Here is a 13,468-nt window from a genome sequence, read left to right as displayed (position 1 = left end):
GCCAGAGTGGACAGCAGCGTGCCCACCACTAGGCAAATCACAGTCTGGTGTCAGCTGCTATCACAGTCGACAAAGAGCAGCAGCTCACCAGCTGTGCACATACAAAACAATTCCAATTCAAGGTTATGACAAGCCTCCTCCGCACGCCGCCTCCCTGCCAGTAACAGCTGACACTGAGCAGCATCCCAGCAGCTGGCCTGGCCACCCGCCTTCACCGCTAGCCGCTAAACAAAGCCTCGGCGACTAAGTATGAAAAAAGCAGGAGCTGGCACCTGTAACCGAGCCGTGAAAAGATCTGAGCCAGAGGCAAGAGAGAAAGCCACACACACATTTTCATCCAGGCAGCCTATAGTACACATCTCAGATCAAGCACACACACACACACAAAGTCAATGCACCTGATCAATACGTGTCTTAATGAGCATATCGGGTCCCTCATTCGCTGCGGTTTATCAGCGGCATAATCACCCGGCTTGGCCACGACCATCAAACAATATAATGAGACCATATATCAGTCGGTCAGCCATACAAGCACTTACTCAATGTGATATAAAACCATCAGCACAATAGGACCGGCAATCGCAGCGCCGGTCCGGTCTGCAGAATAGATGACATTGCCCGCAGCTCGGCAATGACACGTCGTTTAATGGCTATCGTTATAGCCGGTCCTGAAGGCGCAGTGTAAAGCCCGCTGAGATGTCACTGCAGGTAGTGAGTTAGAGCAGGGGAAGGGAAATGACAAATTTCATAAGACGGGGGGAAGTGAGTGAGATGAAAGAGGGAAAGGAAGGAGCGATGAGAGGATGACTGAGTGGATCGAGTGACGGTAACGTGCTGTTTGAAACCTCGTTCGGTCTGTAGAGCACCAAAATCGCGTTTTTGTACAAGCGTTAAGATGAAGTGCGGAAACAAACGGCCACAGCTGTATCACATTGGGGCACATGTGAGATGTTTTAAAAGGTTTGGATCATAAATCTAACATGGAGAGAAACTGAATTTTCTTTCCAAGGTCAAGAAAATGGACCTATTTTTTTTTTAAACTCCAAACATCAATTTTCTTATTTTTCTTTGCAATGTACGTTGCAGTAACCCCGCCATTTAAAGTGCTGCCTTGATGACGTTTTTCAAATCGCTTCAAATGCTGATAGAAGCATTTGACATCTTACCTGACAGTTAACTGTGAACTATGCACACATTTAATGCAACTGTTTGGGCATACTTGCTGAATCTGTGCCATGAAGAATGAAAGTAGTTCTCAAGGCAAAAGGGAGTCTGCCAAGTACATTTATGTAGCTAATAAAACAGCTGATGCACACGTGGTTACATTGATATGTACTGTGTCATTTTAGCTGGGAGAACTCATGGGAATACAGTGCTGAGCCCAAGCTGCACTTCCTCACATGGCCACTTTGGGGGCTGGCACCAAAAACGGGAATCAACAACTGTCGAGTCCCATGGTAAAATGCCCAAGTTTACAGCAGAATAAGCATGTTTACTGCCTTCTGCGCATAAAAAGTTCTGAGTTCAATAATCAGATGTCATAATTTATTTCTAACATCCCTGTGCTTTGTTAAGGACCATTTTAGTGCAGTTGTTTTGATGATTAATATGGCTAACTCTGTGGTGATTACACTAACAGACTGTCAAAGACAGGTAATTTCTTTAGTTTTGGTGAGTGATATTCTAGCATGTTCCTTCACCCTGATTAGCAGGTACCTGTCTCTGAAGGTCACCCATAGAGTCTATGCCTGCATCTTGTTAATAAATCTTCCAAGTTCTACCTGATAACTTAGCTGTCTTTTCTCTTATGCTCACCTCCGACTCCAAACAGCCAAGACAGGCTTTACAAACAGTGAGTATATCACTGCGTCTATACAGTGTGCCTCTGAGGCTTTAAATGAAATATGAAATTTTCTAGCAATGACTGGTTGCTGACTGGATGTATTTACCTCAACAGAAAGGGCAAGCTTTGGTCACATCCATCATATCAGCATGGTATTTGTGCAAAGAGCATTTTTTGCATTTCGGTGTGTGTGCATACATTGCTAGAATAACAAAAAAAAAAACAATTGCCGCTGTGGGTGGAGAGAAATGGAGTGATTTGGAAAGAGAGAGCAGAGATGAGGCACAGGGAGGTGGTGATGGAGCAGTAATAAGAGCAGATGGTGACAGGCTGTAGTTGTTATTGTTTCATTAGGATGAGGCTGGACTGGACTGGAGAGGAAAGGGAGAGGAGAGGTCTATTAAATAAGACACAGACCCGTAGCCGACGAAGCTCTCTTGAGCTCGTTCTCACTCTCGCACACACTCACCACGCCACTTTATTTACCAGCTAATAATGCACCGTGCCTTTGCCAAATGAGCTTCACTGGTGGCGCGGTGGAGAGGATTGGGATGCTTCATTGGACAAATAAGCAGTATGTTCAAGCCTCGAGCTAGAATACATTCACAGAATTATTGTGTATTGAATAAGTAAACAGTGTCTTCAAACATGAACTTGCTCTGCAAACCCTCGGGTACATGCTTTAATGTTCGCATTACCCATTCAAAGAGCTACATTTGTTGTGTTGGCTGTAATTGAAACATATTGAGGTGAAACAACTTTGTCGTGCCACAAGCGTTTGCCCCGGAGCAGTCGTAGTAGGTGGTCTCGGGGCCTGTGTTGCTGCCTGGTCAATTTTCAGGTGAACTTTGTTGGCTTATTTTGATTCTTAGTGACTGATGTCGGACTTACGAAAGCACCAGTGATTTAATAGGGGTTAAAACTGGGTCACTGGAATTTATACCAGACAAACATGTTGTATAACAATAACCTCACAATTACAAATGTAAAAATGTGATAGCCATCTAACTATTAGACTCAAACACATGGACTGAGACATACAAGGTCACAAAAAAGGAATTTTCTTTGCACCTAACATTGTTTTATTAAACAACCAGCATCGTCTGCTCTTCATTCGAATGCGGGTTGTGTGTGTGTGTGTGTGTGTGTTTGTGTGTGTGGTGGGGGGGGGGGGGGGGGGGGGGGGGGGGGTTAGCGGCTTTGAATGTTAATAAGTTTGCCTCAGCCAGAAAGTACATTGGGTCAACCCTTGTTTTTTTTAATTTGCTATATTGACTTTGTTATTCAAATCTGGCGAGAGTGCTTAAACAAGAGTGCTATATTGGAGAAAGGCGAGCAGTAACTAATTCCTCCACTGCTGTATGGACTGAAACAGACTTTTTCTTACTCATCTCTCCTGTCACTTGAAAAAGACTCAGTAACTTTCACAGTTATCATTTAAAAAGAAAAAAGTTCTTTACTTTAGGCTAAGTTTGGAAAATATGGAGGACCTAATGTGCCAAAATTGATGAATTAATAAATATGACTTTAAATAAACCAAAGATAATATTATAACTAAATATAGGGATTGATTATGAAATAATTAAATCAATAATGTTTTTCTTTTTTTTACATTTACTTGTAAATTAATTGCCTGTGTTATTTACTTTCCTACTTAACTTCCCTGTTGTTGTTAGCATTGATTATACGGTATGTATTATACTGTCTGTTACTCCAAACGTTTCTGCTCTTCTTTGATATTTTACAGTACAATATTTATTTGGACATTGGTTCCTTTTTCACTCATTTTCAGTGCAGTCCTTGTGCCTGAACGTTTTTGTTTGTTAAACCATTTAGCACTGACATATGAATCAGTCAAGCACAGTAAAGGCTCCTAATTCAAGGGATGAACCAGTGTTTTTGTCTAGACATACAGTTAACTTAACAAAGAATCAATTTTAAATTGTATCTTTAGGCACTTTGTTACTAGCAGGCTGTCACAAAACAAAGTAATTCGCAAAGAGCTATTGCCAAACATTTGGCATTTCTCAGCATGGTGTGGAGTGTGTCCTTAAAAAATTTGAGGAAAAGTGGAGGACAAAAGAAGAAGTGTCAGGCCTAAAAGAATGATCTGAAGCACATCCTTAAGAAACAGGAAATAATCCAGCAAAGACCTGATACAGGAGATAAGAGATGCATCCGGACCTTCAGCTGATCATCTACTGAACACTGAAGTGTCACCAGAAATGGTCTTTGTGGAAGGGTGCTGTCAAAAATGCTTAAGGAAAGGAAACAGGGATAAAAAGCTGAGGGATGAAAATTACACAAAAACTGGACTGAAAATCAGTAACAATAGGTCTAAACGAGTGATGAATCCAGATTGGTGTTGGAGATCTTGCAAAAATTGATGAATTATGAACACAGAAAAGTGCCATCAGATTTTGATCCACAATGCAAAAATATCTGGAACACATCTGATTAACAACAGCTTCATTTTTCAGCATGACAATGCTCCCCAACCAAAATGCCAATGCAGTAAAATCATACCTGCATAGAAAAACACACAGTGGAGCACTATCAGTCATGGATCAGCCTTCCCAGAGTCCGGACCTCAACATTACTGAAGCAGTGTGGGATCATGTTGACAGAGAACAGAACAAAAGGCAGAAACATCCAAAGAAGAGCTTTGAATGTCCTTCAAGAAGCCTGGAGAACTATTCCTGAATACGACTTAAAGAAAGCTGCCTAAGAGAGTTCAGACTGTGCTGAAGAATAAAAGTGACCATAACAATTTAGACACAGTAATATAAAGAAACAACAAAAATGTAGATACATAGATATCTAAATGGACCGATGCCTTCAGTTGAGTATTTGTTTCTTTAATGAGTCCATTTATTTTTTGATTACGACTCTCGTTACAGAAGCGCAGTGCATGCCTATAAAAAGTCCACTGAGGAAAGAAATCAAATCACAGAAACAAACAGTCCTGGTCCTCAGAACCCACACCTGATTATTTCTTGATTAGCACAACACACCTGACACCTGATCCAGCTAATCAGCAAAAGAAAGAAAAAACGAGACCTCTGCAGAGCTGGGATTTCTGCCAGGCTATGTTGGGTTTTTTTTATTTCCAGTCTTCAACTGTCCAGCTCTTTTGAGCCTGGTGCCCGCTACTGCCTCCGATTACTCTTGCTGGCTGACAGGAGTGGAACTCAGCTGTGTCTTCTGCCTCGTCTGCCTCAAGCTTTGACATGCTGGGCATTTCTGAGATGCTTTCCTGCTCACCACTGCTGTAAAGAGTGGTTTATCCAAGTTACCGTAACCTCTCTGTCAGCTCAAACCAGCCCAGACATTCTTCTCTGACCTCTCGAAAAAAGAAAACCCCAAAAAACAAGGCGCTTCGGTTTGCAGAAGTGCCTCTCATTGGATGATTTTGGGCTTCGGAGTATTTGGAGTATATCCCAGGTGATTAGCCCTTTCTAAAGAGGTTTATGTAATTTTATGCTATGTATCCTTATGTATGAGAAAACCGAGAGGCTGGATGTAATATAAAACACAAATTTGTACCTTAATCCTTTAATGCCAAGTATATCATATTTAATACATGGGGTTTTTTGAATTTTTGAGACTGCTACATCATCAGTGTAGTAAGCAATAAAACTGAACAAAAATGTCATCTGTAGCAAAAATGAAGCTCCAAATTAAACCTGATTTACGCAATGTGATATTTAATCTCTTTTTTTATTCGCCACAAGGTTTCACGGTTCAAGCCTCAGAGGGTTAACTTTCATACGTTCCACAATGCGTGTCATGTATATTCTCTTTGTTTAACATTTGCTGTGACATATTAGGTGTCATATTTGGTTTGAATTTCTCAGATCTTGGCTTAAATTTAACATAAACTTCAGTTGCATGCATTTCTGATGATTCCCCATGCCTCTGCTCAGTTAGCCTGCCTTGGGGTGAACAACAGGAGCTGTCCATGCTGAAACCCTTCATGTAAGAGAGCGTATGAGCAGCAGGGGAGCTGTCCTCACCCGTGGTGCTGAAACACTCACGCCTGTACAAAGGAGCTAGAAGAAGGACCTTGGGGGGAGGGGGGAGATGAGGGGGATCGAGGGGCGGGGCATCGGAGGATTCAAAGGCATTAGTCCTACTTCATTGAGCTGGGCTCAAAGGTCAAAACCCTGGGGTCACGCTGTAGCAGTGAGGGGACTGCTGCTGTTTGTGCCGCCTGTCCCCTGTGTGAAAGCAATCTGTTTTCAGGGGCTTCATCAAAAAGGCTCCACAGTATGTGAGGGGGTGAAGAGAGAGGTGAGGGAGAGCGAGACAGAAGGAGGAAAAACCAAAACCAAAACAAAAACAGGAAGTTAAGATGACAGAGGAATAAAGCGTCTGTTCACGAGGGAGGGAGACAGATAAGCAGAGATCAAAAATGGGGGAAAAAACGAGAAGGTGAGGACACGACGAGAGACAGACGGTGAATAGTAAAACAGAGAAAATACTGAAAGAAAGGGAGAACAGTGAAATGGCAGAGTGAGTGTGAGTGTTTCTTTCCTTTTTTTTTTGCAAGTCAACACAGTGCAACAGCCTTCACACGTGTCCTTGATATGGAAATGCGGAGTCGGGCGCTCAGATCACGTTCTGACAGCATGCACTGGAGGCATCTTTCCCTCCCGTCTGACGCAGGAGGTGAGCACTCTGTTTAAAAAAGCTATGGCAGATAAGGAGAGAGAGGGGGAGTCCCAGAGCCCGGCGCCGTCCCCCAAATCCCTCATCCAGACAAGCTTGATCTCCATTCACAGACACAGAGTCAGCTCCATTATTCGTTTGAATAGAGAATCTGCACTCGGCCGTCCAAAGCCTATCACGTAGTTTCATCAGCCAAAAAAAAAAAAAAAAAAGCGTGATATAAACTGCAAAAGCGCATGGTCTTTTTTTTTTTTAAAGGATGCTGGGAGGGCGAGAGCGCGGGAAAGCATTCAGATGGAGAGAGTAGTGCGTGCATGCACAATGAGATGATACATTTAAGGGAAAACGAAAATCAAATGGAGAACCTAATCCCTTCTAGAACCAGCAATAAATAACAGGAATCTGGACTGAAATTTTAATCTTTCTATTATTTTAAATTACAGTAGGGGAATTACATATTCAGGCACCGATCACAACTGTCAGGTAATGGCATCGATCCACTGCTTTTGTCCTTTCGCCGTTCGGCTGATGCTCTCGTACGCGGTAACCGCCAAAAGACTGAGGTTAAACGTCCAGCTCAGGACACTCCACGGCTGCTAATATGTGAGCATGTGGGCGGAACCTGTGACCTGCTCTTAATCTGTGTAGCCCCTGGGCCAGAGGCGTTTAAGATTTTATGTCTAATTACTTTTACACGTCCTCTCAGGGAATGAAGGGGAGGGGGAAAAAGGTTATGCTGGCCTTATTTCAGGCTTTCCTGCTGCAGCACTGAATGAACATTGAACAGAGAAATGCAAAAAAAACAAAGAAAAAAGGGTCAAGCGGATCCCCATCCCCCAACCTGAATCCTTCTCAGCCACCCCCTCCTGCTCCGTGACACTACATTAGCGAATCTGCACGGAGTGAAGACTTCCCTCCGGGTCAAGCGGCTGTCTGAGCAGGGCCTGCTTGATTAAGATGGATGTGCATGGCTGGGATGAGGCAGAAACTGCCCATGGCTGCCCTCCTCTAATTCCATCTCCTGCCTGGCAGCTGTCTATAAGACTGCTGCCTCTACCTGTAAATTATCCTAATCCAGAATGACAAGCAGCCTACCCCACCTACGGGCACGGCCAACTCGGCGGACCTGCAGTGATGATATGACTGCTGGAGGAAACAGTGTGAGAGAGTCCTGTAGCACCATAAAAGGCATGGACCAAAGCATGGATGCTTATATAAACCCTGCACCCTTCCCGATCTTTGACTTTCACCTTTGATAATGAAGTCCGCTCCGCTCTCTAACGCTTCCCAGAAATGAACCTTCTTCAAGGCCAGATCGATGGGCAGCGGTGACCATGCATAATTTTCCAACCTTCCTTTGCGCTGGCTGCTTTGGCTAAGTACCTTAGCCAAGGTTTAATATTTCAAGGTTTCCTTAAAGGTTTAGTGCAATGAAACCTTTTAAGGAAACTTAATTCAGCTGAAAGCATTCAGAAAACACAGGTGAGGAGAAACCTCCCAATATGTTTGCTCTACCCTCTACTCTCTCACCTCTGTCTCCAGGAAACGCCGCAAGGCCCTCTTCTTTTTGATGCTTTTGCGGCGAACATAAACGGCCACGCTGAGCGCCAGAATGACGATGATGAATAGGCCGCCGATGACTCCAGCTGCTATCAGGGGTGTCCTGTAGAGACAGGGGAAGAGAGAAAAAAAACATGAACACTGCTGAAACATTAAGAAACTAACGAGCACACTGCAATAAAGTGCAAACCTCAGCCAGTGCTGACAAATTATCCAATCTGCTCCAACACCCTTTAGATTTAACCCCTGAAGGTCAAATTGAGTCTTCTGCCGGAAAAATGCGATGCTCGCTTCAAGATCGCCATAAAAGTTTATTAGTGGAGCGGCCCATTTCTGTTGGGCTAAGAGATCGTTTGATGTCAGTGGAGCCATGTGGAAAACAAACAATGTTCTGCTAAGAGCCTTTTTCAGCATCTGCTAGCAGCAATTAAATAGCTTGTTTGTGCCGTGTGTCGCACAGTTAAACTGTCGATTTTTAATCGGTCAAAATGCTTCTAATGTAAGGCTGACACACACTCATCACCGGGCATCTAATACTGAAGCCGCTGATGTTTCATAGACAAAGTGTCCCTTTAACTGCACACAGCAACACTGGATGATAACATAGTAGTCTTGTTTTAAATATTGAATTTTACTGATGCTCCAGTTTTCAACAACAGTCATCTTAAGCTGTTTTGTATTCTAAGGTAAAGGAAATGTGCCTGAGGTGCTTGGTGAAGACACCTATGACAGAACAAGGCAAATGTGACGGGATGCCATGATCGGTCTGGGTGAGGGGAAACAGAAGTCCGAAACAGTAGGACAGAAAATCGCACATTTATCAGACAGAAGCTGTGCATTGTTTTCTTCACTTTTTCTCCCTGCTAGGTTAGATTTACGTACCAAAAACTATTCAGTAAAGTCTAAATTATTAGATGTAGGGGGAAAAAAAGCTAAGATGAGGTTTAGATACCAAAAACTACTTGGCCGGCTTTACACTCCTATCTACGTCTAATGCGTCTAAAACTACTTTGTTCGGTTTATGCACCAAAATCTACTCTACAAAAGCTGTTGGTTTGATTTGCACACTAAAATTTATTTGGTTTATGCACCAAACCTATTAAGATAATTGGGTTGGGTTTAGGTGAAAAACAATAACATACATAACAATAACACTGCGGATTTAAATGACATCAATGGGTCCATATGAGATGATTTGCGAGACCAGGGCTGTCTTTGCACAGATGCCAAAGGACACTTTGCACCTATCTCTGAGACACCAGCAGCTTCGACAGTGAGACAGTATTTGACGCCCCTGGAATGAAAACCGGGTTGGTTTAACTCTTCTTGCAAGTATTTTCCTTTTTTCTGCCCTTGCTGCATGGCTCATGACTTCTTAGATCACCTCCCCGACTCATGCCTTACTCTTCAAACAGTCCAATCTCCCACCAGCAACCACCCACAATCCTTAATGTGACTGTGGCCAGTCTTTCTCAAGTTGCTCACACCTTCCCTCATGTTGTTGCAGCGACATGCAATAATAAACAACCTCGGACACACACAGCTATTTTTACTACCTTCCCTAACCCATTTCACCAAACAGTCCCACCCTATAGAGCACAGAGCAATTTCTAATTGAAGGGTACTTCCATTTTCACAGGTCAGAAGATAAAAGCCTTTGAGGCTATGTGATCCTTTTACTTGCTTTATTAAAGGAGCCACAGCTTCTGCTACACCGCGCTGGATTTCCTTATAGTTAATCCAAGCCCAGCAACTCATACGAATTAGTTTTCACTGACTTTCAAATTTCGAACAAATGAGAAATTAACAGTACCTACCCTTCGCAAATTGCTTCTCCATCTTCTGAGGTGAATCTTGCTTAAGGCAAGCCTAAAGGTTGGAAGTTAAAAGCTATTTCTCTTCACTAATGATGGCACTAATGCATTTGCCATTTACATACCCCTTTCACTTGTGTCTAGTGTTACGCTACTACTCAATTCTTTTCTTAATAACACTCTTTTCTTTTGTTACCCTCATTCTTCTTCTCTTTCTTTCCAATCTGTATTCCATTTTCCCCTTCTTGCTGATGGCAGAATCAACACAACCGCATAGCATAAAATAACACCTGCTCCCACCTGATACCTGAAGTTGAAAACTCTATTAGTTGTGGAAGCCATTAGCGGCTAATGGAAGACTTGTGTACCACGGTGCTCTGGTAGAGGAAGGTGCCGCAGCATTTGCCATATCGATTGTGATGGACTTAAAGAAGGGGGAGCTTGAAATTTACAAAGAGGCTGTGGGCTTCGACATAATGAGATATACGGCCATGTGGTGAATAGTAATGCGGCAGTTTGAAATGATTAGGTCGAGAGGGGAAGACAGACAAGGAGAAACAACAAATAAAGGAAGTGTAAGGGGTGGGGGGAGCTGTAGATAGGAGGTGAGAAATAAGGAGAAGGCAGGAGGGGGGAGAAAAAAGAACAAACAAAAGAAGATGAGAAACTGGCAGTGACACAAATTACAGAGTGAGACAGCGCTAAACAAGGGAAAGGACTACTTTAATTAGGAGGATAGGTTTTATAGCAAGACAAGTGACACAGGGTCATCAGATGAGACAGGGGAATAACGCCGCTGTAAGAGCAGAAGAAGAACCCGGAGACTCAGCAAAAGACTCCCAGAGGAAAGTAAAAAGGTCTAATTTTCTGGGTTTAAGAGGACCTCGTGGCTTCTGTTTTTATTGGTATACTGGTTTGGTTAAATTCTAATGACTCCGTCTCTCTTTAGAATTTGCTCTAATTGTCTTTTATGGGTGTTTTAATAGAACTGTTGTCGTCCTCGGGCTGTTTAGGTTTACCACATGTTCTTAACCCTACTTGCTTGCTGTTGTTTTGCCCTTTTGTTAATAATAGTAATACGGTTCTCTGTGCCGTAGCTGGTAACGCAGCTGCTTTTATGTATTTTGGGGATTTCTTGCTGCCACCTGCTCTTTCAGCCTTTTGAACATTTAGTCTTGTATCTTAATAATAATAATAAAATTCTGTATTTTAAAAGTGTGATCTTTTTAATTTGTTTTTGTACTTTACTAAGCCAAGATATAATAGCAGCCAAGTCCCATTTCAATATCAGATCCTGGTTTTATAAAAAAGTTCAACAGTTTGGCAAATGCACCTATGTGTTTCCTTTTAGCACAAAAATCTGGGAGAGGATTAGCCAACAAAAGTAACACACAACATTGGGCATAACCAGCTATGAGTTAATTGATGTCTGGACCTCTGTAGGATGGTAAAAATTGGCACCTTCAACTTGTACTTTATTTGCATAGCACATTTAAAACAACTAAACCGAAAGCACTAAATTCTCTAAAAGCCAGGGAAAACAGGCGAGCTTTGGGTAACAACATGAAGGCCCCTAAATTATTATCAGATCTGGTGTTCAGGGGTAGCGGGTCCACAGTGTAGGGCCTACAAGTATTATAAGAACAGTAGAGGACCTTAGTGCCGTAGCAGGAGTCTGGATACTTAAAAGCTCAGATAAATAAGGGGAGGGGGGCCCATTCAAAGACTTAAAAACAAGCAACGGAATTTTAAAATCCATTCTTAAATAGACAGGAAGTCAGTGAAAAAAAGAGTAAAACTGGGGTAATGTGACGCTCTAGATCAGCGGTCCCCAACCGTTTTTGCGCCACGGACCGGTTTATGCCCGACAATATTTTCACGGACCAGCCTTTAAGGTGTCGCGGATAATTACAACAAAATAAAACTAGTACTGGTACCAAAAAAAAGAAGATTTATTCATAACACACGTGAAAAGACCCAGGAAAACCGAGTTAACGATAAAAACAATAACAAAATAACGCTGAAAACCGATAAAAACCCCGAAAAGCATACATTTCACACTTGAGCCTCTACTCTCGCGGCCCGGTACCAAACGACTCATGGACCGGTACCGGTCCAAGGCCCGGGGGTTGGTGATCGCTGCTCTAGATGGCTTTTACTTTGAAAAGACTCTGAAAAGGCCCTACTGTGCCTCTGACTGGGTTGCGTTTAGAGGTGTTAGGTCGAAGTGTGACTCATGACGAATGGTTTCTGCTGTTGTGTAGTAACTTTTTTTCCCAAATGCTTTTTTTTAACATTTCAAATGAAGGGATGATTCCATATTTCCACATACCAGAAAAGGAAAGCTGTTTTTTTTTTTAAGTTTTCAAAATTTGACTGTGTTGTAATGCTTTGATCTAGTTTATTTAGAAGTTTAGGCTACTGGTCAGTGGGGCAAACGTTTTACCCCTAAAATGTGATAGATTAAGTGAAAAAAAGCCTCACTATTTTCTAAACCCTGATTATGACCCTGCACGTAATGAAATCACTACTTGGTGCACTATATTTACCATCTGCCATTCTAATTCTGAGTGTTTAAATGATTCACCGTGCTGTGGATCAAAAAAAGGTAGCGTCTTTTACCCAATTTAACCTGAATGTTCTTAGATATGAAAAAACACTAACGTAGCAGATCAGTGATTGTAATTACAGAACTAGCTATTATGTCAGGAGTCTCTGGTGGTGGTCTGTCAACATAATAATCAAAATGGAGCTAAAACGTGCTGACAAGTTCATTTTTTCTTTACTCTTTCCCACAGCTTTCCATCTTCATACTTTACACAGCTACTTTACAGAAGTGGCTTCCCATCATCAGTTAGTTATTAAAGTGTTATCAGTTTTGCATCTTTTAATTATCAATGAAAAGATTCATTTAAAAGATTCACAATTCCTTTATACCCTCTCCAATGTGTTAAAAGGCCTAAAACTGATGTGTCACTATGACAAGTCCAAGTAAACAGATATATAAAAATAAATAAATAAATTAAGCCATTAAATGCACCATGACATTATTAAATAAACGTATAAACAAATTATTTGATAAAGTATTAGAAGAATACTCAATTCTGTTTTCATTTGCTTATGTGTATTATTTCCCCGTTATTAATTTGAATTTTTTTTGTGCATTTCTGCTTCATTACCAAACGAGGAGGGGGCTTTCAGCCTGATTAGAAATTAGCAATCATCTCACCGCAGGATGCCGTCTCTCTAAAGGATAAAAAACTGATACCACAGAACACTTCCAATGACAGACGGTCTTATTTAGAATGCTCAAAAGAATGTAAAAAGAAGAAAATAAAAATAAAAACGTGACCAAAAACGTATAAATATACTTAATATAAAGACTGGTGCTTTTAATGGCAGTTTCTTAATGTATATTTTTCTTTTGGCCACCCAAGTACTGCTTTTGCCATCACTGAAAAATAAATATAATAACGAAATTAAAATTAAAAAGTTAACTAAAAATGTAAAATTAAATTTTAAATAAGAAGGACAATATAAATATAAAATATAAATATAAAAATGTTGCTAATATCAGTTT

At 41.6% G+C, this 13,468-nt stretch overlaps 1 protein-coding gene across 3 annotated transcripts in view; it reads right to left on the bottom strand.

The window, feature by feature from the left end:
- The window catches only part of LOC101467929 (receptor tyrosine-protein kinase erbB-4), a 377,596-nt gene that overhangs the window by 67,038 nt on the left and 297,090 nt on the right, over nt 1-13,468 (bottom strand). For all 3 annotated transcript variants that reach the window (XM_023153471.3, XM_004562566.4, XM_014409895.4), the window contains exon 17: nt 8,045-8,177. In XM_023153471.3, coding sequence (XP_023009239.1) covers nt 8,045-8,177 — 133 coding nt within the window. The remainder of the gene's footprint in view (nt 1-8,044; nt 8,178-13,468) is intronic.

Source organism: Maylandia zebra, linkage group LG23 (genome assembly GCF_041146795.1).
Source record: "Maylandia zebra isolate NMK-2024a linkage group LG23, Mzebra_GT3a, whole genome shotgun sequence".
Taxonomy (NCBI): domain Eukaryota; kingdom Metazoa; phylum Chordata; class Actinopteri; order Cichliformes; family Cichlidae; genus Maylandia; species Maylandia zebra.
The sequence above is the reverse complement of the archived record's forward strand: the minus strand, read 5'-3'. Positions and strand labels throughout refer to the sequence as shown.